This window comes from Acipenser ruthenus, chromosome 20 (genome assembly GCF_902713425.1).
Source record: "Acipenser ruthenus chromosome 20, fAciRut3.2 maternal haplotype, whole genome shotgun sequence".
NCBI classification, from domain to species: Eukaryota; Metazoa; Chordata; class Actinopteri; order Acipenseriformes; family Acipenseridae; genus Acipenser; species Acipenser ruthenus.
In genome coordinates, this window is record NC_081208.1 from 12,654,560 (window position 1) to 12,675,474 (window position 20,915).

Here is a 20,915-nt window from a genome sequence, read left to right on the forward strand (position 1 = left end):
AATAGTAGAAAACACTAGTGGAGGCTTTGATTAAACTGTGATGCTCATAGTGCATCAGAGTAGAAAAATGCAACATGTCTAAGACTTTTGCCCAGCAGCGTATCTATTCAGGTTTGGGTATCTTTAGGAGGTAAACACCCATGCAGTAATGGTTACATTTCATACATTAATATTATTGTTATTACTTTAATGTCCCTTTTAAGGTTTATGGTACAATACATTATCATTTACTTACCTCCCAAATCAAACTGACAGAAATAACACAACACAATCTAACACAGATTTGCTTTTTAATTGTTTATTATGTATTTTTTTAAACAAGAACACTGTTATTTTTTCTGTATTTAATTTTTCTGTATTTAATTTTGAAAAGTCTATGCAGGATAGCTTAACAATCAACTCTATAGACAGTAGATAGAACAATAGCAATGATGATGAAACAATAATAATAATAATAATAATAATAATAAACATGCTGTTGATTTGTGTCCAGGCTAGAAATGAATTCCCTTTTGTTTTATAAATTGTAAACTTTTATTATAATTTTATTTATTGTATTTTACAAGAGAAAAATATTATTATTATTATTATTATTATTATTATTATTATTATTATTATTATTATTATTATTATTAAGCAACTGGTGGTTGCATTTATGAAGGCAAAAAAAAAAACACACATTACACTATACAAATAAAACAAATTTTTTAAAAAATTGATGGAAATCCTTAAACAATTAAAATATATAACAAGCCTTTTTGTTTTTTCTTCCCCAGTGACAGTGAGCCGTGTTTAAAAAGCGGACTCCTTCCTTACAAACAACTTATTGCGCTTCCTGTACAGACAGCAGTGATGTAACACCTGTGCACTGGGACCAGGAGCTCGTTTCACATGTCTGCAATCATTCTGAGAGGTCTAACAGCAGTGATGCAATGCCTTTGCACTGGGACCAGGAGCTCGTTTCACATGTCTGCAATCATTCTGAGGTCTAACAGCAGTGATGTAAGGCCTGTGCACTGGGACCAGGAGCTCGTTTCACATGTCTGCAATCATTCTGAGAGGCCTAACAGCAGTGCACTGGGACCAGGAGCTTGTTTCACATGTCTGCAATCATTCTGAGAGGCCTAACAGCAGTGCACTGGGACCAGGAGCTTGTTTCACATGTCTGCAATCATTCTGAGATGTTTAACAGCAGTGATGTAAGGCCTGTGCACTGGGACCAGGAGCTCGTTTCACATGTCTGCAATCATTCTGAGAGGCCTAACAGCAGTGCACTGGGACCAGGAGCTTGTTTCACATGTCTGCAATCATTCTGAGAGGCCTAACACCTGTGCAATGGGACCAGGAGCTTGTTTCACATGTCTGCAATCATTCTGAGAGATCCAACAGCAGTGATGTAACACCTGTGCACTGGGACCAGGAGCTTGTTTCACATGTCTGCAATCATTCTGAGAGGCCTAACACCTGTGCACTGGGACCAGGAGCTCGTTTCACATGTCTGCAATCATTCTAACAGGTCTAACAGCAGTGACTCCGGTGCTGTGTGTTACTGTGTGTGAAGCTGCTCTCCTCTACCCGAGTAGGAACATCACAGAAAGGTAAAGGGGCAGGAAGGATGTGACTGCAGTTTGAAGGCTTTTCATTGCTGCTCCTGGGTTACTAGCACAGAACACGCAATGTGGAGCACAATAAAGCAATTAAAAAAATATCAATATAAAAACAAATATAGACATATATGTATATATGGTCACCTTCCATGTCAACAGCCCCCTAGGGCAGGGCTTTTTATTAACTAATTGCTTCATTGTGCCCCACACTGCTTGTTCTGTGCCAGTATTCAGCACTCTACACTGGACAGAGAAGCCCCTGTGTGACTGCATGTATATAATATATATATATATATATATATATATATATATATATATATATATATATATATATATATATATGCACACATACATACATACATACTGTAATCAATAGATATCTATATATTAGACTGTCCTCTCATCACTTTTGAATGAGCAGGTTATACAAATGATATACAATGGGTTACAAATTATTACACAGAAAATGGCACCCCCTGTGGTTGAGAGTGATGAGGTTATAATAAGTAGCTCTAATATTATATACAGCTAATAACAATGAAAAAGATCAGTAAAGGACTCAGTAAATACCAACTCACACACCCTTTCAAACCAATGCCATGCCTCTGCCCAGCCTCTCTGCTGTATGAAGTGTGCTGTGAGCCCCTCCCTCACCGCTCGCTCTGCTGTATGAAGTGTGCTGTGAGCCCCTCCCTCACCGCTCGCTCTGCTGTATGAAGTGTGCTGTGAGCCCCTCCCTCACCGCTCGCTCTGCTGTATGAAGTGTGCTGTGAGCCCCTCCCTCACCGCTCGCTCTGCTGTATGAAGTGTGCTGTGAGCCCCTCCCTCACCGCTCGCTCTGCTGTATGAAGTGTGCTGTGAGCCCCTCCCTCACCGCTCGCTCTGCTGTATGAAGTGTGCTGTGAGCCCCTCCCTCACCGCTCGCTCTGCTGTATGAAGTGTGCTGTGAGCCCCTCCCTCACCGCTTAGCATGTTTGCACACATTATGAATGAATCCCAATTCAGTTGCTGCGATACTGACATTTTAAAATCTTTTTTTGTTATCCAATTGACTAATGATAACATACCTTAATATTAGAGCACACCCACTGGAACCATCCATAATGGCTACAAACAAATGGAAGGATTACAAATCTGTTTCAATGGCATTTGAAGCCGTGAGTATTTTAAAATCATGATTTTGTGTGGAATTCTGTGTTCACTGCCTTACCACCTCTCCCCACCTCACTCCTTTCCTCACTCCTCTCCCCACTGCACTCCTCCCCTCCCCGTCTCACTCCTCTCCCTGTCTATCTCTCTTCTCTCTCCCCTCTCTTATGAATTCAAATGCTCCACCACTTGGATAGCAGAGGTGGACACAGTCAGACACAGGTCTTTATGTTGTTGGTGGTCTGACTGGTTCTGTACTGGTTTGTACTGCAGCTCAGCAGCCGATACTGGTTTGTACTGGTGCAGGTCAAAGGGGCACTGGCCTGGGTTGGGCTCGGACTGGTTTGTGTAGTGGGGTTGGTTTGACTGGTTCTGAGAGCCTTGCTGCTGCTGGGAGCTGCTGGACTGGGCAGACTGGTTTTGCTGCACTGGGTTACTGGGATCAGGGTTGTGCTTCCGCATGTGTTTCATCAGGTACGTTTCCTGAAAAAAAAGAAAACAAAAGAAAGAAATAGCAATGAACTCCCAGGAACCCCCAGTACAGGTGAAATACAATCGGCAGACAGTGTAACAATCCCTCTCACCCTCCCTCCCAGTGTAACCCTCCCTCCCAGTGTAACAATCCCTCACTCACCATCCATCCCAGTGTAACCCTCCCTCCCAGTGTAACAATCCCTCACTCACCATCCCTCCCAGTGTAACCCTCCCTCCCAGTGTAACCATCCCTCACTCACCATCCCTCCCAGTATAACCCTCCCTCCCAGTGTAACCATCCCTCACTCACCATCCCTCCCAGTGTAACCCTCCCTACCAGTGTAACAATCCCTCTCACCCTCCCTCCCAGTGTAACAATCCCTCTCACCCACCCTCCCAGTGTAACCCTCCCTCCCAGTGTAAGAATCCCTCACTCACCATCCCTCCCAGTGTAACAATCCCTCCCAGTGTAAGAATCCCTCACTCACCATCCCTCCCAGTGTAACAATCCCTCACTCACCCTCCCGCCCAGTGTAACCCTCCCTCCCAGTGTAAGAATCCCTCACTCACCATCCCTCCCAGTGTAACAATCCCTCACTCACCCTCCCGCCCAGTGTAACCCTCCCTCCCAGTGTAACAATCCCTAACTCACCATCCCTCCCAGTGTAACCATCCCTCTCACCCTCCCTCCCAGTGAAACAATCCCTCTCACCCTCCCTCCCAGTGTAACAATCCCTCTCACCCTCCCTCCCAGTGTAACAATCCCTCTCACCCTCCCTCAGAGTGTAACCCTCCCTCCCAGTGTAACAATCCCTCACTCACCCTCCCTCCCAGTGTAACAATCCCTCACTCACCATCCCTCCCAGTGTAACAATCCCTCTGACCCTCCCTCCCAGTGTAACCCTGCCTCCCAGTGTAACAATCCTTAAATCACCATCCCAGAGCGATAACAATCCTGCACTAATGCCTGCCCCAGTCTCTCACCCGTCTCTACCCATGTCTCTGTCCCAGTCTCTCACCCGTTTCTGCCCCTGCCTCTGCACGTCTCACCCCTGTCTCTCACCCTGTCTCTGCCCCCGTCTCTCACCCCTGTCTCTCACCCGTCTCTGCCCCAGTCTCTCACCTGTGTCTAAACCCTGTCTCACACCCGTCTCTAACCACTGTATCTCACCCCTGTCTCTGCCCTAGTCTCTCACCCCTGTCTCTGTCCCAGTCTCTCACCCGTCTCTGCCCCGTCTCTGCCCCGTCTCTGCCCCTGTCTCTGCCCCAGTCTCTCACCCCTGTCTCTGTCCCAGTCTCTCACCCGTCTCTGCCCCTGTCTCTCACCCCGTCTCTCACCCCGTCTCTCACCCCGTCTCTGCCCCCGTCTCTGCCCCCGTCTCTGCCCCTGTCTCTGCCCCGTCTCTGCCCCTGTCTCTGCCCCGTCTCTACCCCAGTCTCTCACCCCTGTCTCTGTCCCAGTCTCTCACCCGTCTCTGCCCCTGTCTCTGCCCCGTCTCTGCCCCCGTCTCTGCCCCTGTCTCTGCCCCGTCTCTGCCCCAGTCTCTCACCCCTGTCTCTGCCCCCGTCTCTCACGCGTCTCTGCCCCCTTCTCTGCCCGTCTCTCACCCCTGTCTCTCACCCCTGTCTCTCACCCGTCTCTGCCCCAGTCTCTCAACCCAGTCTCTCACCCCTGTCTCGGCCCCAGTCTCTCACCCGTCTCTGCCCCTGTCTCTCACCCCTGTCGCTCACCCCTGTCTCTGCCCCAGTCTCTCACCCGTCTCTCACCCCTGTCTCTGCCCCAGTCTCTCACCCGTCTCTCACCCCTGTCTCTGCCCCAGTCTCTCACCCGTCTCTCACCCCTGTCTCTGCCCCAGTCTCTCACCCGTCTCTCACCCCTGTCTCTGCCCCAGTCTCTCACCCGTCTCTCACCCCTGTCTCTGCCCCAGTCTCTCACCCGTCTCTGCCCGTCTCTCACCCGTCTCTGCCCCAGTCTCTCACCCGTCTCTGCCCCAGTCTCTCACCAGTCTATCACCCATCTCTAACCCGTCTAACCCGTCTCTCACCCCTGTCTCTGCCCCAGTCTCTCACCCGTCTCTCACCCCTGTCTCTGCCCCAGTCTCTCACCCGTCTCTGCCCGTCTCTCACCCGTCTCTGCCCCAGTCTCTCACCCGTCTCTGCCCCAGTCTCTCACCAGTCTATCACCCCTGTCTCTGCCCCAGTCTCTCACCAGTCTATCACCCCTGTCTCTGCCCCAGTCTCTCACCCGTCTCTCACCCCTGTCTCTGCCCCAGTCTCTCACCCGTCTCTCACCCCTGTCTCTGCCCCAGTCTCTCACCCGTCTCTCACCCCTGTCTCTGCCCCAGTCTCTCACCCGTCTCTCACCCCTGTCTCTGCCCCAGTCTCTCACCCGTCTCTCACCCCTGTCTCTGCCCCAGTCTCTCACCCGTCTCTGCCCGTCTCTCACCCGTCTCTGCCCCAGTCTCTCACCCGTCTCTGCCCCAGTCTCTCACCAGTCTATCACCCATCTCTAACCCGTCTAACCCGTCTCTCACCCCTGTCTCTGCCCCAGTCTCTCACCCGTCTCTGCCACAGTCTCTCACCCCTGTCTCTGCCCCAGTCTCTCACCCGTCTCTGCCCCAGTCTCTCACCCATCTCTGCCCCAGTCTCTCACCCGTCTCTGCCCCAGTCTCTCACCCCTGTCTCTCACCCCAGTCTCTCACCCGTCTCTCACCCCTGACTCTGCCCCAGTCTCTCACCCCTGTCTCTCAGCCGTCTCTGCCAGTCTCTGCCCATCTCTCACCCGTCTCTCACCCTAGTCTCTGCCCGTCTCTCACCCATCTCTGCCCCAGTCTCTCACCCGTCTCTCACCCGTCTCTCACCCGTCTCTCACCCGTCTCTCACCCGTCTCTGCCCCAGTCTCTCACCCCTGTCTCTGCCCCAGCCTCTCACCCGTGTCTCTGCCCCAGTCTCTCACCCCAGTCTTTCACCCATCTAACCCGTCTCTAACCCCTGTCTCTGCCCCATACTCTCACCCGTCTCTGCCCCAGTCTCTCACTCCTCTCTGCCCGACTCTCACCCCAGTCCCTCACCCCAGTCTCTCAACCCTGTCTCTCACCCTTGTCTCTGCCCCAGACTCTCACCCGTCTCTGCCCCAGGCTATCACCCATTTCTCACCCCGTCTCTGCCCAAGTATCTCACCCCTGTCTCTGCCCCAGTCTCTCACCCGTGTCTCTGCCCCAGTCTCTCACCCCTGTCTCTCACCGATGTCTCTGACCCCTGTCTCTGCCACAATCTCTCACTCGTCTCTGCCGCAGTCTCTCGCCCATCTCTGCCCCAATCTCTCACCCCTGTCTCTCACCCAGTCTCTGACCCGTCTCTGCCCGTCTCTCACCCCAGTCTCTGCCGCAGTCTCTGCCCCAGTCTCTCACCCCTGTCTCTCACCGATGTCTCTGACCCCTGTCTCTGCCACAATCTCTCACTCGTCTCTGCCGCAGTCTCTCACCCATCTCTGCCCCAGTCTCTCACCCCTGTCTCTCACCCGTCTCTCATCCCTGTCTCTGCCCCTGTCTCTCACCCAGTCTCTGACCGGTCTCTGCCCGTCTCTCACCCCAGTCTCTGCCCCAGTCTCTCACCCCTGTCTCTCACCCGTCTCTGCCCCAATCTCTCACCCCTGTCTCTGCCCCAGCCTCTCACCTGTCTCTGCCCCAGTCTCTCAACCCTGTCTCTGCCCCAGTCTCTCACCCGTCTCTCACCCCTGTCTCTGCCCCAGTCTCTCACCCCTGTCTCTCAGCCGTCTCTGCCAGTCTCTCACCCCTCTCTGCCCCAGTCCCTCACCCTAGTCTCTCACCCCTGTCTCTGCCCCAATCTCTCACCCGTCTCTGCCCCAGTCTCTCACCCCTGTCTCTGCCCCAGCCTCTCACCCGTGTCTCTGCCCCAGTCTCTCACCCCAGTCTCTCACCCATCTAACCCGTCTCTAACCCCTGTCTCTGCCCCATACTATCACCCCTGTCTCTGCCCCAGTCTCTCACTCCTCTCTGCCCGACTCTCACCCCAGTCCCTCACCCCTGTCTCTCACCCTTGTCTCTGCCCCAGTCTCTCACCCATCTCTGCCCCAGTCTATCACCCATTTCTCACCCTGTCTCTGCCCAAGTATCTCAACCCTGTCTCGGCCCCAGTCTATCACCCGTGTCTCTGCCACAGTCTCTCACCCGTCTCTCACCGATGTGTCTGACCCCTGTCTCTGCCACAATCTCTCACTCGTCTCTGCCGCAGTCTCTCACCCATCTCTCACCGATGTCTCTCACCCCTGTCTCTCACCCGTCTCTCACCCGTCTCTCACCCCTGTCTCTCACCCCTGTCTCTGCCCCTGTCTCTCACCCGTCTCTGCCCGTCTCTCACCCCTGTCTCTCACCCCTATCTCTGCCCCAGTCTCTCACCCGTCTCTCACCCATCTCTCACCCCTGTCTCTGCCCCAGTCTCTCACCCCTGTCTCTGCCCCAGTCTCTCACCCCTGTCTCTCACCCGTCTCTCACCCCTGTCTCTGCCCCAGTCTCTCACCCGTCTCTCACCCGTCTCTCACCCAGTCTCTCACCCGTCTCTGCCCGTCTCTCACCCCTGTCTCTGCCCGTCTCTCACCCGTCTCTCGCCCCAGTCTCTCACCCCTCTCTGCCCCAGTCTCTCACCTGTCTCTCACCCCTGTCTCTGCCCCAGTCTCTCACCCCTGTCTCTCACCCGTCTCTCACCCCTCACTGCCCCAGTCTCTCACCCGTCTCTTACCCCTCTCTGCCCCAGTCTCTCACCCGTCTCTCACCCCTGTCTCTCACCCCGTCTCTCACCCCTGTATCTGCCCCAGTCTCTCACCCGTCTCTCACCCATCTAACCCATCTCTAATCAGTCTCTGCCCCATACTCTCACCCCTGTCTCTGCCCCAGTCTCTCACTCCTCTCTGCCTGACTCTCACCCCAGTCTCTCAGACCAGTCTCTCACCCCTGTCTCTCACCCTTGTCTCTGCCCAAGTCTCTCACCCGTCTCTGCCACAGTCTATCAACCATCTCTCACCCCGTCTCTGCACAAGTATCTCACCCCTGTCTCTGCCCCAGTCTCTCACCCCTGTCTCTGCCCGTCTCTCACCCCTGTCTCTGCCCATCTCACCCGTGTCTCTGCCCCAGTCTCTCACCCCTGTCTCTCACCGATGTCTCTGACCCCTGTCTCTGCCACAATCTCTCACTCCTCTCTGCCGCAGTCTCTCACCCATCTCTGCCCCAGTCTCTCACCCGTCTCTCACCCCAGTCTCTCACCCCTGTCTCTGCCCCAGTCTCTCACCCCTGTCTCTCACCCAGTCTCTGACCTGTCTCTGCCCGTCTCTCACCCCAGTCTCTGCCCCAGTCTCTCACCCCTGTCTCTCACCCGTCTCTGCCCCAATCTCTCACCAATGTCTCTGCCCCAGCCTCTCACCTGTCTCTGCCCCAGTCTCTCACCCCTGTCTCTCACCACTGTCTCTGCCCCAGTCTCTCACCCGTCTCTCACCCCTGTCTCTGCCCCAGTCTCTCACCCCTGTCTCTCAGCCGTCTCTGCCAGTCTCTCACCCCTCTCTGCCCCAGTCCCTCACCCTAGTCTCTCACCCCTGTCTCTGCCCCAGTCTCTCACCCGTCTCTGCCCCAGTCTCTCATCCCTGTCTCTAACCCGTCTCTCACCCGTCTCTGCCCCAGTCTCTCACCCGTCTCTGCCCCAGTCTCTCATCCCTGTCTCTAACCCGTCTCTCACCCGTCTCTGCCCCAGTCTCTCACCCGTCTCTGCCCCAGTCTCTCACCAGTCTCTCACCCATCTCTAACCCGTCTAACCCGTCTCTCACCCCTGTCTCTGCCCCAGTCTCTCACCCATCTCTGCCCCAGTCTCTCACCCCTGTCTCTGCCCCAGTCTCTCACCCATCTCTGCCCCAGTCTCTCACCCCTGTCTCTAACCCGTCTCTCACCCGTCTCTGCCCCAGTCTCTCACCCGTCTCTGCCCCAGTCTCTCACCCGTCTCTGCCCCAGTCTCTCACCAGTCTCTGCCACAGTCTCTCACCAGTCTCTCACCCGTCTAACCCGTCTCTCACCCCTGTCTCTGCCCCAGTCTCTCACCCGTCTCTGCCCCAGTCTCTCACCCGTCTCTGACCCTGTCTCTCACCCCAGTCTCTCACCCCTGTCTCTGCCCCAGTCTCTCACCCCTGTCTCTGCCCCAGTCTCTCACCCCTGTCTCTGCCCCAGTCTCTCACCCCTATCTCTGCCCGTCTCTCACCCCTGTCTCTGCCCGTCTCTCACCCCTGTCTCTCACCCGTCTCTCACCCCTGTCTCTGCTCCAGTCTCTCACCCCTGTCTCTGCTCCAGTCTCTCACCCGTCTCTGCCCCTGTCTCTCACCCCTGTCTCTCAACCCTGTCTCTCACCCCTGTCTCTCACCCCTGTCTCTGCCCCAGTCTCTCACCCGTCTCTCAACCCTGTCTCACCCCTGTCTCTCACCCCTGTCTCTGCCCGTCTCTCACCCGTCTCTGCCCCTGTCTCTCACCCCTGTCTCTGCCCCAGTCTCTCACCCCTGTCTCTCACCCGTCTCTGCCCGTCTCTCACCCCTGTCTCTGCCCCAGTCTCTGCCCCAGTCTCTCACCCGTCTCTCACCCCTCACTGCCCCAGTCGCTCACCCGTCTCTTACCCCTCTCTGCCCCAGTCTCTCACCCGTCTCTCACCCCGTCTCTCACCCCTGTATCTGCCCCAGTTTCTCACCCGTCTCTCACCCATCTAACCCATCTCTAACCAGTCTCTGCCCCATACTCTCACCCCTGTCTCTGCCCCAGTCTCTCACTCCTCTCTGCCCGACTCTCACCCCAGTCTCTCAGACCAGTCTCTCACCCCTGTCTCTCACCCTTGTCTCTGCCCAAGTCTCTCACCCGTCTCTGCCACAGTCTATCAACCATCTCTCACCCCGTCTCTGCACAAGTATCTCACCCCTGTCTCTGCCCCAGTCTCTCACCCCTGTCTCTGCCCGTCTCTCACCCCTGTCTCTGCCCATCTCACCCGTGTCTCTGCCCCAGTCTCTCACCCCTGTCTCTCACCGATGTCTCTGACCCCTGTCTCTGCCACAATCTCTCACTCGTCTCTGCCCCAGTCTCTCACCCCTGTCTCTCACCCCTGTCTTTCACCCCAGTCTCTCACCCCTGTCTCTGCCCCTGTCTCTCACCCAGTCTCTCACCCGTCTCTGCCCGTCTCTCACCCCTGTCTCTGCCCGTCTCTCACCCGTCTCTCGCCCCAGTCTCTCACCCGTCTCTCACCCCTGTCTCTGCCCCAGTCTCTCACCCCTGTCTCTCACCCGTCTCTCACCCCTCACTGCCCCAGTCTCTCACCCCTGTCTCTCACCACTGTCTCTGCCCCAGTCTCTCACCCGTCTCTCACCCCTGTCTCTGCCCCAGTCTCTCACCCCTGTCTCTCAGCCGTCTCTGCCAGTCTCTCACCCCTCTCTGCCCCAGTCCCTCACCCTAGTCTCTCACCCCTGTCTCTGCCCCAGTCTCTCACCCGTCTCTGCCCCAGTCTCTCATCCCTGTCTCTAACCCGTCTCTCACCCGTCTCTGCCCCAGTCTCTCACCCGTCTCTGCCCCAGTCTCTCATCCCTGTCTCTAACCCGTCTCTCACCCGTCTCTGCCCCAGTCTCTCACCCGTCTCTGCCCCAGTCTCTCACCAGTCTCTCACCCATCTCTAACCCGTCTAACCCGTCTCTCACCCCTGTCTCTGCCCCAGTCTCTCACCCATCTCTGCCCCAGTCTCTCACCCCTGTCTCTAACCCGTCTCTCACCCGTCTCTGCCCCAGTCTCTCACCCGTCTCTGCCCCAGTCTCTCACCCGTCTCTGCCCCAGTCTCTCACCAGTCTCTCACCAGTCTCTCACCCGTCTAACCCGTCTCTCACCCCTGTCTCTGCCCCAGTCTCTCACCCGTCTCTGCCCCAGTCTCTCACCCGTCTCTGACCCTGTCTCTCACCCCAGTCTCTCACCCCTGTCTCTGCCCCAGTCTCTCACCCCTGTCTCTGCCCCAGTCTCTCACCCCTGTCTCTGCCCCAGTCTCTCACCCCTATCTCTGCCCCTGTCTCTCACCCCTGTCTCTGCCCGTCTCTCACCCCTGTCTCTCACCCGTCTCTCACCCCTGTCTCTGCTCCAGTCTCTCACCCCTGTCTCTGCTCCAGTCTCTCACCCGTCTCTGCCCCTGTCTCTCACCCCTGTCTCTCAACCCTGTCTCTCACCCCTGTCTCTCACCCCTGTCTCTGCCCCAGTCTCTCACCCGTCTCTCAACCCTGTCTCACCCCTGTCTCTCACCCCTGTCTCTGCCCGTCTCTCACCCGTCTCTGCCCCTGTCTCTCACCCCTGTCTCTGCCCCAGTCTCTCACCCCTGTCTCTCACCCGTCTCTGCCCGTCTCTCACCCCTGTCTCTGCCCCAGTCTCTGCCCCAGTCTCTCACCCGTCTCTCACCCCTCACTGCCCCAGTCGCTCACCCGTCTCTTACCCCTCTCTGCCCCAGTCTCTCACCCGTCTCTCACCCCGTCTCTCACCCCTGTATCTGCCCCAGTTTCTCACCCGTCTCTCACCCATCTAACCCATCTCTAACCAGTCTCTGCCCCATACTCTCACCCCTGTCTCTGCCCCAGTCTCTCACTCCTCTCTGCCCGACTCTCACCCCAGTCTCTCAGACCAGTCTCTCACCCCTGTCTCTCACCCTTGTCTCTGCCCAAGTCTCTCACCCGTCTCTGCCACAGTCTATCAACCATCTCTCACCCCGTCTCTGCACAAGTATCTCACCCCTGTCTCTGCCCCAGTCTCTCACCCCTGTCTCTGCCCGTCTCTCACCCCTGTCTCTGCCCATCTCACCCGTGTCTCTGCCCCAGTCTCTCACCCCTGTCTCTCACCGATGTCTCTGACCCCTGTCTCTGCCACAATCTCTCACTCGTCTCTGCCCCAGTCTCTCACCCCTGTCTCTCACCCCTGTCTTTCACCCCAGTCTCTCACCCCTGTCTCTGCCCCTGTCTCTCACCCAGTCTCTCACCCGTCTCTGCCCGTCTCTCACCCCTGTCTCTGCCCGTCTCTCACCCGTCTCTCGCCCCAGTCTCTCACCCGTCTCTCACCCCTGTCTCTGCCCCAGTCTCTCACCCCTGTCTCTCACCCGTCTCTCACCCCTCACTGCCCCAGTCGCTCACCCGTCTCTTACCCCTCTCTGCCCCAGTCTCTCACCCGTCTCTCACCCCTGTCTCTCACCCCGTCTCTCACCCCTGTATCTGCCCCAGTCTCTCACCCGTCTCTCACCCATCTAACCCATCTCTAACCAGTCTCTGCCCCATACTCTCACCCCTGTCTCTGCCCCAGTCTCTCACTCCTCTCTGCCCGACTCTCACCCCAGTCTCTCAGACCAGTCTCTCACCCCTGTCTCTCACCCTTGTCTCTGCCCAAGTCTCTCACCTGTCTCTGCCACAGTCTATCAACCATCTCTCACCCCGTCTCTGCACAAGTATCTCACCCCTGTCTCTGCCCCAGTCTCTCACCCCTGTCTCTGCCCGTCTCTCACCCCTGTCTCTACCCATCTCACCCGTGTCTCTGCCCCAGTCTCTCACCCCTGTCTCTCACCGATGTCTCTGACCCCTGTCTCTGCCACAATCTCTCACTCGTCTCTGCCCCAGTCTCTCACCCCTGTCTCTCACCCCTGTCTTTCACCCCAGTCTCTCACCCCTGTCTCTGCCCCAGCCTCTCACCTGTCTCTGCCCCAGTCTCTCACCCCTGTCTCTCACCACTGTCTCTGCCCCAGTCTCTCACCCGTCTCTCACCCCTGTCTCTCACCCCTGTCTCTGCCCCAGTCTCTCACCCCTGTCTCTCAGCCGTCTCTGCCAGTCTCTCACCCCTCTCTGCCCCAGTCCCTCACCCTAGTCTCTCACCCCTGTCTCTGCCCCAGTCTCTCACCCGTCTCTGCCCCAGTCTCTCATCCGTCTCTGCCCCAGTCTCTCACCCCTGTCTCTAACCCGTCTCTCAGCCCTGTCTCTGCCCCAGTCTCTCACCCGTCTCTGCCCCAGTCTCTCACCCGTCTCTGCCCCAGTCTCTCACCCGTCTCTGCACCAGTCTCTCACCAGTCTCTCACCCATCTCTAACCCGTCTCTCACCCCTGTCTCTGCCCCAGTCTCTCACCCGTCTCTGCCCCAGTCTCTCACCCGTCTCTGCCCCAGTCTCTCACCCCAGTCTCTCACCCCTGTCTCTGCCCCAGTCTCTCACCCCTGTCTCTGCCCCAGTCTCTCACCCCTGTCTCTGCCCCTGTCTCACCCCTGTCTCTGCCCCTGTCTCTCACCCGTCTCTCACCCCTGTCTCTGCTCCAGTCTCTCACCCCTGTCTCTGCTCCAGTCTCTCACCCGTCTCTGCCCCTGTCTCTCACCCCTGTCTCTCAACCCTGTCTCTCACCCCTGTCTCTCACCCCTGTCTCTGCCCCAGTCTCTCACCCGTCACTCAACCCTGTCTCTCACCCCTGTCTCTAACCCCTGTCTCTGCCCGTCTCTCACCCGTCTCTGCCCCTGTCTCTCAACCCTGTCTCTGACCCGTCTCTGCCCCTGTCTCTCACCCGTCTCTGCCCCTGTCTCTCACCCGTCTCTGACCCAGTCTCTCACCCCTGTCTCTGCCCCTGTCTCTGCCCCTGTCTCTCACCCGTCTCTGCCCCTGTCTCTCACCCCTGTCTCTGCCCCTGTCTCTCACCCGTCTCTCAACCCTGTCTCTGCCCCTGTCTCTCACCCCTGTCTCTGACCCATTCTCTCACGCCTGTCTCTGCCCCTGTCTCTCACCCCTGTCTCTCACCCGTCTCTCAACCCTGTCTCTGCCCCAGTCTCTCACCCCTGTCTCTGCCCCAGTCTCTCACCCCTGTCTCTGCCCCTGTCTATCACCCATCTCTCAAACCTGTCTATGCCCCAGTCTCTCACCCCTATCTCTGCCCCTGTCTCTCACCCGTCTCTGCCCCAGTCTCTCACCCATCTCTCACCCCTGTCTCTGCCCCAGTCTCTCACCCGTCTCACCCCTGTCTCTCACCCCTGTCTCTGCCCCTGTCTCTCACCCGTCTCTGCCCCTGTCTCTCACCCCTGTCTCTCATCCCTGTCTCTGCCCCAGTCTCTCAACCCTGTCTCTCACCCATCTCTCAACCCTGTCTCTCACCCCTGTCTCTCACCCCTGTCTCTCACCCCTGTCTCTCACCCCTGTCTCTCATCCCTGTCTCTGCCCCAGTCTCTCAACCCTGTCTCTCACCCATCTCTCAACCCTGTCTCTCACCCCTGTCTCTCACCCCTGTCTCTCACCGGTCTCTGCCCCTGTCTCTCACCCCTGTCTCTCATCCCTGTCTCTGCCCCAGTCTCTCACCCGTCTCTGCCCCTGTCTCTCAACCCTGTATCTCACCCGTCTCTCAACCATGTCTCTCACCCGTCTCTCAACCATGTCTCTCACCCGTCTCTGACCCCGTCTCTCACCCCTGTCTCTGACCTAGTCTCTCACGCCTGTCTCTGCCCCTGTCTCTCACCCCTGTCTCTCACCCCTGTCTCTCACCCGTCTCTCAACCCTGTCTCTGCCCCAGTCTCTCACCCCTGTCTCTGCCCCAGTCTCTCACCCCTGTCTCTGCCCCTGTCTCTCACCCCTGTCTCTCATCCCTGTCTCTGCCCCAGTCTCTCAACCTTGTCTCTCACCCATCTCTCAACCCTGTCTCTCACCCCTGTCTCTCACCCCTGTCTCTCACCCGTCTCTGCCCCTGTCTCTCACCCGTCTCTGACCCAGTCTCTCACCCCTGTCTCTGCCCCTGACTCTGCCCCTGTCTCTCACCCGTCTCTGCCCCTGTCTCTCACCCCTGTCTCTGCCCCTGTCTCTGCCCCTGTCTCTCACCCGTCTCTCAACCCTGTCTCTGCCCCTGTCTCTCACCCCTGTCTCTCACCCCTGTCTCTGACCCATTCTCTCACGCCTGTCTCTGCCCCTGTCTCTCACCCCTGTCTCTCACCCCTGTCTCTCACCCGTCTCTCAACCCTGTCTCTGCCCCAGTCTCTCACCCCTGTCTCTGCCCCAGTCTCTCACCCCTGTCTCTGCCCCTGTCTATCACCCATCTCTCAAACCTGTCTATGCCCCAGTCTCTCACCCCTGTCTCTGCCCCAGTCTCTCACCCATCTCTCACCCCTGTCTCTGCCCCAGTCTCTCACCCGTCTCACCCCTGTCTCTCACCCGTCTCTGCCCCTGTCTCTCACCCCTGTCTCTCATCCCTGTCTCTGCCCCAGTCTCTCAACCCTGTCTCTCACCCATCTCTCAACCCTGTCTCTCACCCCTGTCTCTCACCCCTGTCTCTCACCGGTCTCTGCCCCTGTCTCTCACCCCTGTCTCTCATCCCTGTCTCTGCCCCAGTCTCTCACCCGTCTCTGCCCCTGTCTCTCAACCCTGTATCTCACCCGTCTCTCAACCATGTCTCTCACCCGTCTCTCAACCATGTCTCTCACCCGTCTCTGACCCCGTCTCTCACCCCTGTCTCTGACCCAGTCTCTCACGCCTGTCTCTGCCCCTGTCTCTCACCCCTGTCTCTCACCCCTGTCTCTCACCCGTCTCTCAACCCTGTCTCTGCCCCAGTCTCTCACCCCTGTCTCTGCCCCAGTCTCTCACCCCTGTCTCTGCCCCAGTCTCTCACCCCTGTCTCTGACCCCTGTCTCTCACCCGTCTCTCAACCCTGTCTCTGCCCCAGTCTCTCACCCCTGTCTCTGCCCCTGTCTCACCCGTCTCTCAAACCTGTCTATGCCCCATTCTCTCACCCCTATCTCTGCCCCTGTCTCTCACCCGTCTCTGCCCCAGTCTCTCACCCATCTCTCACCCCTGTCTCTCACCCCTGTCTCTGCCCCAGTCTCTCACCCGTCTCTCACCCCTGTCTCTCACCCGTCTCAGCCCTGTCTCTGCCCCAGTCTCTGCCCCTGTCTCTCACCCCTGTCTCTCATCCCTGTCTCTGCCCCAGTCTCTCACCCGTCTCTCAACCCTGTCTCTCACCCATCTCTCAACCCTGTCTCTCACCCCTGTCTCTCACCCCTGTCTCTCGCCGGTCTCTGCCCCTGTCTCTCACCCCTGTCTCTCATCCCTGTCTCTGCCCCAGTCTCTCACCCCTGTCTTTGCCCCTGTCTCTCAACCCTGTATATCACCCGTCTCTCACCCCTGTCTCTCACCCCTGTCTCTGCCCAAGTCTCTCACCCGTCTCTCACCCCTGTCTCTCACCCCTGTCTCACCCCTGTCTCACCCGTCTCTGCCCCAGTCTCTCACCCCTGTCTCTCACCCGTCTCTCAACCCTGTCTCACCCGTCTCTCAACCCTGTCTCTCACCCGTCTCTGCCCGTCTCTCACCCCTGTCTCTCAACCCTGTCTCTGCCACAGTCTCTCACCCGTCTCTGCCCCTGTCTCTGCCCCAGTCTCTCACCCGTCTCTGCCCCTGTCTCTCACCCGTCACTGCCCCAGTCTCTGCCCCAGTCTCTCACCCGTCTCTGCCCCTGTCTCTCACCCCTGTCACTGCCCCAGTCTCTCACCCGTCTCTGCCCCAGTCTCTGCCCCAGTCTCTGCCCCAGTCTCTCACCCCTGTCTCTGCCCGTCTCTCACCCCTGTCTCTGCCCTGTCTCTCACCCCTGTCTCTGCCCGTCTCTCACCCCTGTCTCTGCCCCAGTCTCTAACCTGTCTCTGCCCCAGTCTCTCACCCCTATCTCTGCCCCAGTCTCTGCCCCAGTCTCTCACCCCTGTCTCTGCCCCAGTCTCTGCCCCAGTCTCTCACCCGTCTCTGCCTCTGTCTCTCACCCCTGTCTCTGCCCCAGTCTCTCACCCGTCTCTGCCCCAGTCTCTCACCCGTCTCTGCCCCAGTCTCTGCCCCAGTCTCTGCCCCAGTCTCTCACCCCTGTCTGCCACAGTCTCTCACCCGTCTCTGCCCCTGTCTCTCACCCCTGTCTCTGCCCGTCTCTGACCCCTGTCTCTGCCCCAGTCTCTGCCCCAGTCTCTCACCCGTCTCTGCCCGTCTCTCACCCCTGTCTCTGCCCCTGTCTCTGCCCCAGTCTCTCACCCGTCTCTGCCCCAGTCTCTCACCCGTCTCTCAACCCTGTCTCTCACCCCTGTCTCTGACCCAGTCTCTCACCCGTCTAACCCGTCTGTCACCCCTGTCTCTGACCCAGTCTCTCACCCGTCTCTGCCCGTCTCTCACCCCTGTCTCTGCCCCTGTCTCTGCCCCAGTCTCTCACCCGTCTCTGCCCCAGTCTCTCACCCGTCTCTCAACCCTGTCTCTCACCCCTGTCTCTGCCCCAGTCTCTCACCCGTCTCTGCCCCAGTCTCTGCCCCAGTCTCTCACCCCTGTCTCTGCCCCAGTCTCTCACCCGTCTCTGCCCCTGTCTCTCACCCCTGTCTCTGCCCGTCTCTCACCCCTGTCTCTGCCCCAGTCTCTAACCTGTCTCTGCCCCAGTCTCTCACCCCTATCTCTGCCCCAGTCTCTGCCCCAGTCTCTCACCCCTGTCTCTGCCCCAGTCTCTGCCCCAGTCTCTCACCCCTGTCTCTGCCCCAGTCTCTCACCCGTCTCTGCCCCTGTCTCTCACCCCTGTCACTGCCCCAGTCTCTCACCCGTCTCTGCCCCAGTCTCTGCCCGAGTCTCTGCCCCAGTCTCTCACCCCTATCTCTGCCCCAGTCTCTCACCCCTGTCTCTGCCCCAGTCTCTGCCCCAGTCTCTGCCCCAGTCTCTCACCCCTGTCTCTGCCCCAGTCTCTCACCCGTCTCTGCCTCTGTCTCTCACCCCTGTCTCTGCCCCAGTCTCTCACCCGTCTCTGCCCCAGTCTCTGCCCCAGTCTCTCACCCCTGTCTCTGCCCCAGTCTCTCACCTGTCTCTGCCCCTGTCTCTCACCCCTGTCTCTGCCCCAGTCTCTCACCCGTCTCTGCCCCTGTCTCTCACCCCTGTCTCTGCCCCAGTCTCTCACCCGTCTCTGCCCCTGTCTCTCACCCCTGTCTCTGCCCGTCTCTCACCCCTGTCTCTGCCCCAGTCTCTGCCCCAGTCTCTCACCCGTCTCTGCCCGTCTCTCACCCCTGTCTCTCACCCCTGTCTCTGCCTCAGTATCTCACCCCTGTCTCTGCCCCAGTCTCTCACCCGTCTCTGGCCCTGTCTCTCACCCGTCTCTGCCCCAGTCTCTCACCCGTCTCTGCCCCAGTCTCTCACCCCTGTCTCTGCCCCAGTCTCTAACCCCTGTCTCTGCCCCAGTCTCTCACCCCTGTCTCTGCCCCAGTCTCTCACCCCTGTCTCTGCCCCAGTCTCTCACCCCTGTCTCTGCCCCAGTCTCTCACCCCTGTCTCTGCCCCAGTCTCTCACCCCTGTCTCTCACCCTTGTCTCTCACCCTTGTCTCTCACCCTTGTCTCTGCCCCAGTCTCTCACCCCTGTCTCTCACCCTTGTCTCTGCCCCAGTCTCTCACCCCTGTCTCTCACCCTTGTCTCTCACCCTTGTCTCTGCCCCAGTCTCTCACCCCTGTCTCTCACCCTTGTCTCTCACCCTTGTCTCTGCCCCAGTCTCTCACCCCTGTCTCTCACCCTTGTCTCTGCCCCAGTCTCTCACCCCTGTCTCTCACCCCTGTCTCTCACCCCTATCTCTGCCCCAGTCTCTCACCCCTGTCTCTCACCCTTGTCTCTGCCCCAGTCTCTCACCCCTGTCTCTCACCCTTGTCTCTGCCCCAGTCTCTCACCCCTGTCTCTCACCCCTATCTCTGCCCCAGTCTCTCACCCCTGTCTCTCACCCTTGTCTCTGCCCCAGTCTCTCACCCCTGTCTCTCACCCTTGTCTCTGCCCCAGTCTCTCACCCCTGTCTCTCACCCCTGTCTCTCACCCCTGTCTCTGCCCCTGTCTCTCACCCCTGTCTCTGCCCCTGTCTCTCACCCCTGTCTCTGCCCCTGTCTCTCACCCCTGTCTCTGCCCCAGTCTCTGCCCCAGTCTCTCACCCCTGTCTCTGCCCCAGTCTCTCACCCGTCTCTGCCCCTGTCTCTCACCCGTCTCTGCCCGTCTCTCACCCCTGTCTCTGCCCAAGTCTCTCACCCGTCTCTGCCCGTCTCTCACCCCTGTCTCTGCCCCAGTCTCTAACCCCTGTCTCTGCCCTAGTCTCTCACCCTTGTCTCTGCCCCAGTCTCTAACCCCTGTCTCTGCCCCAGTCTCTCACCCCTGTCTCTGCCCCAGTCTCTCACCCCTGTCTCTGCCCCAGTCTCTGCCCCAGTCTCTCACCCCTGTCTCTGCCCGTCTCTCACCCCTGTCTCTGCCCCAGTCTCTCACCCCTGTCTCTGCCCTAGTCTCTCACCCCTGTCTCTGCCCCAGTCTCTGCCCCAGTCTCTAACCCCTGTCTCTGCCCCAGTCTCTCACCCCTGTCTCTCACCCCTGTCTCTAACCCCTGTCTCTCACCCCTGTCTCTGCCCCGGTCTCTCACCCCTGTCTCTGCCCAAGTCTCTCACCCGTCTCTGCCCGTCTCTCACCCCTGTCTCTGCCCCAGTCTCTAACCCCTGTCTCTGCCCCAGTCTCACACCCCTGTCTCTCACCCCTGTCTCTCACCCCTGTCTCTAACCCCTGTCTCTGCCCCAGTCTCTCACCCCTGTCTCTGCCCCAGTCTCACACCCCTGTCTCTCACCCCTGTCTCTCACCCCTGTCTCTAACCCCTGTCTCTAACCCCTGTCTCTGCCCCAGTCTCTCACCCCTGTCTCTGCCCCAGTCTCTCACCCCAGTCTCTGCCCCAGTCTCTCACCCCTGTCTCTGCCCCAGTCTCTGCCCCAGTCTCTGCCCCAGTCTCTCACCCCTGTCTCTGCCCCAGTCTCTAACCCCTGTCTCTGCCCCAGTCTCTGCCCCAGTCTCTCACCCCTGTCTCTGCCCCAGTCTCTGCCCCAGTCTCTCACCCGTCTCTGCCCCAGTCTCTCACCCGTCTCTGCCCCTGTCTCTCACCCGTCTCACCCGTCTCTCACCCCTGTCTCTGCCCCTGTCTCTCACCCCTGTCTCTGCCCCAGTCTCTAACCCCTGTCTCTGCCCCAGTCTCTCACCCCTGTCTCTCACCCCTGTCTCTGCCCCTGTCTCTCACCCCTGTCTCTGCCCCAGTCTCTGCCCCAGTCTCTCACCCCTGTCTCTGCCCCAGTCTCTGCCCCAGTCTCTGCCCCTGTCTCTCACCCCTGTCTCTGCCCCAGTCTCTAACCCCTGTCTCTGCCCCAGTCTCTCACCCCAGTCTCTCACCCCTGTCTCTGCCCCTGTCTCTCACCCCTGTCTCTGCCCCAGTCTCTGCCCCAGTCTCTCACCCCTGTCTCTGCCCCAGTCTCTCACCCGTCTCTGCCCCTGTCTCTCACCCGTCTCTGCCCCTGTCTCTCACCCGTCTCACCCGTCTCTCACCCCTGTCTCTGCCCCAGTCTCTCACCCCTGTCTCTGCCCCAGTCTCTAACCCCTGTCTCTGCCCCACTCTCTCACCCCTGTCTCTGCCCCACTCTCTCACCCCTGTCTCTGCCCCAGTCTCTCACCCCTGTCTCTGCCCCAGTCTCTAACCCCTGTCTCTGCCCCAGTCTCTCACCCCTGTCTCTGCCCCAGTCTCTCACCCCTGTCTCTGCCCCAGTCTCTAACCCCTGTCTCTGCCCCAGTCTCTCACCCCTGTCTCTCACCCCTGTCTCTCACCCCTGTCTCTAACCCCTGTCTCTG

General features: G+C 58.4%; 1 protein-coding gene across 2 annotated transcripts in view; it reads right to left on the bottom strand.

The window, feature by feature from the left end:
- Positions 1-282: 282 nt before the first annotated feature.
- znf384b (zinc finger protein 384 b) overlaps positions 283-20,915 on the bottom strand; it is a 53,941-nt gene continuing 33,308 nt past the window's right edge. For both annotated transcript variants that reach the window (XM_034904194.2, XM_034904195.2), the window contains one exon: positions 283-3,239. In XM_034904194.2, the coding sequence (XP_034760085.2) occupies positions 2,922-3,239 (318 nt within the window). In that variant the 3' untranslated portion in view covers positions 283-2,921. The remainder of the gene's footprint in view (positions 3,240-20,915) is intronic.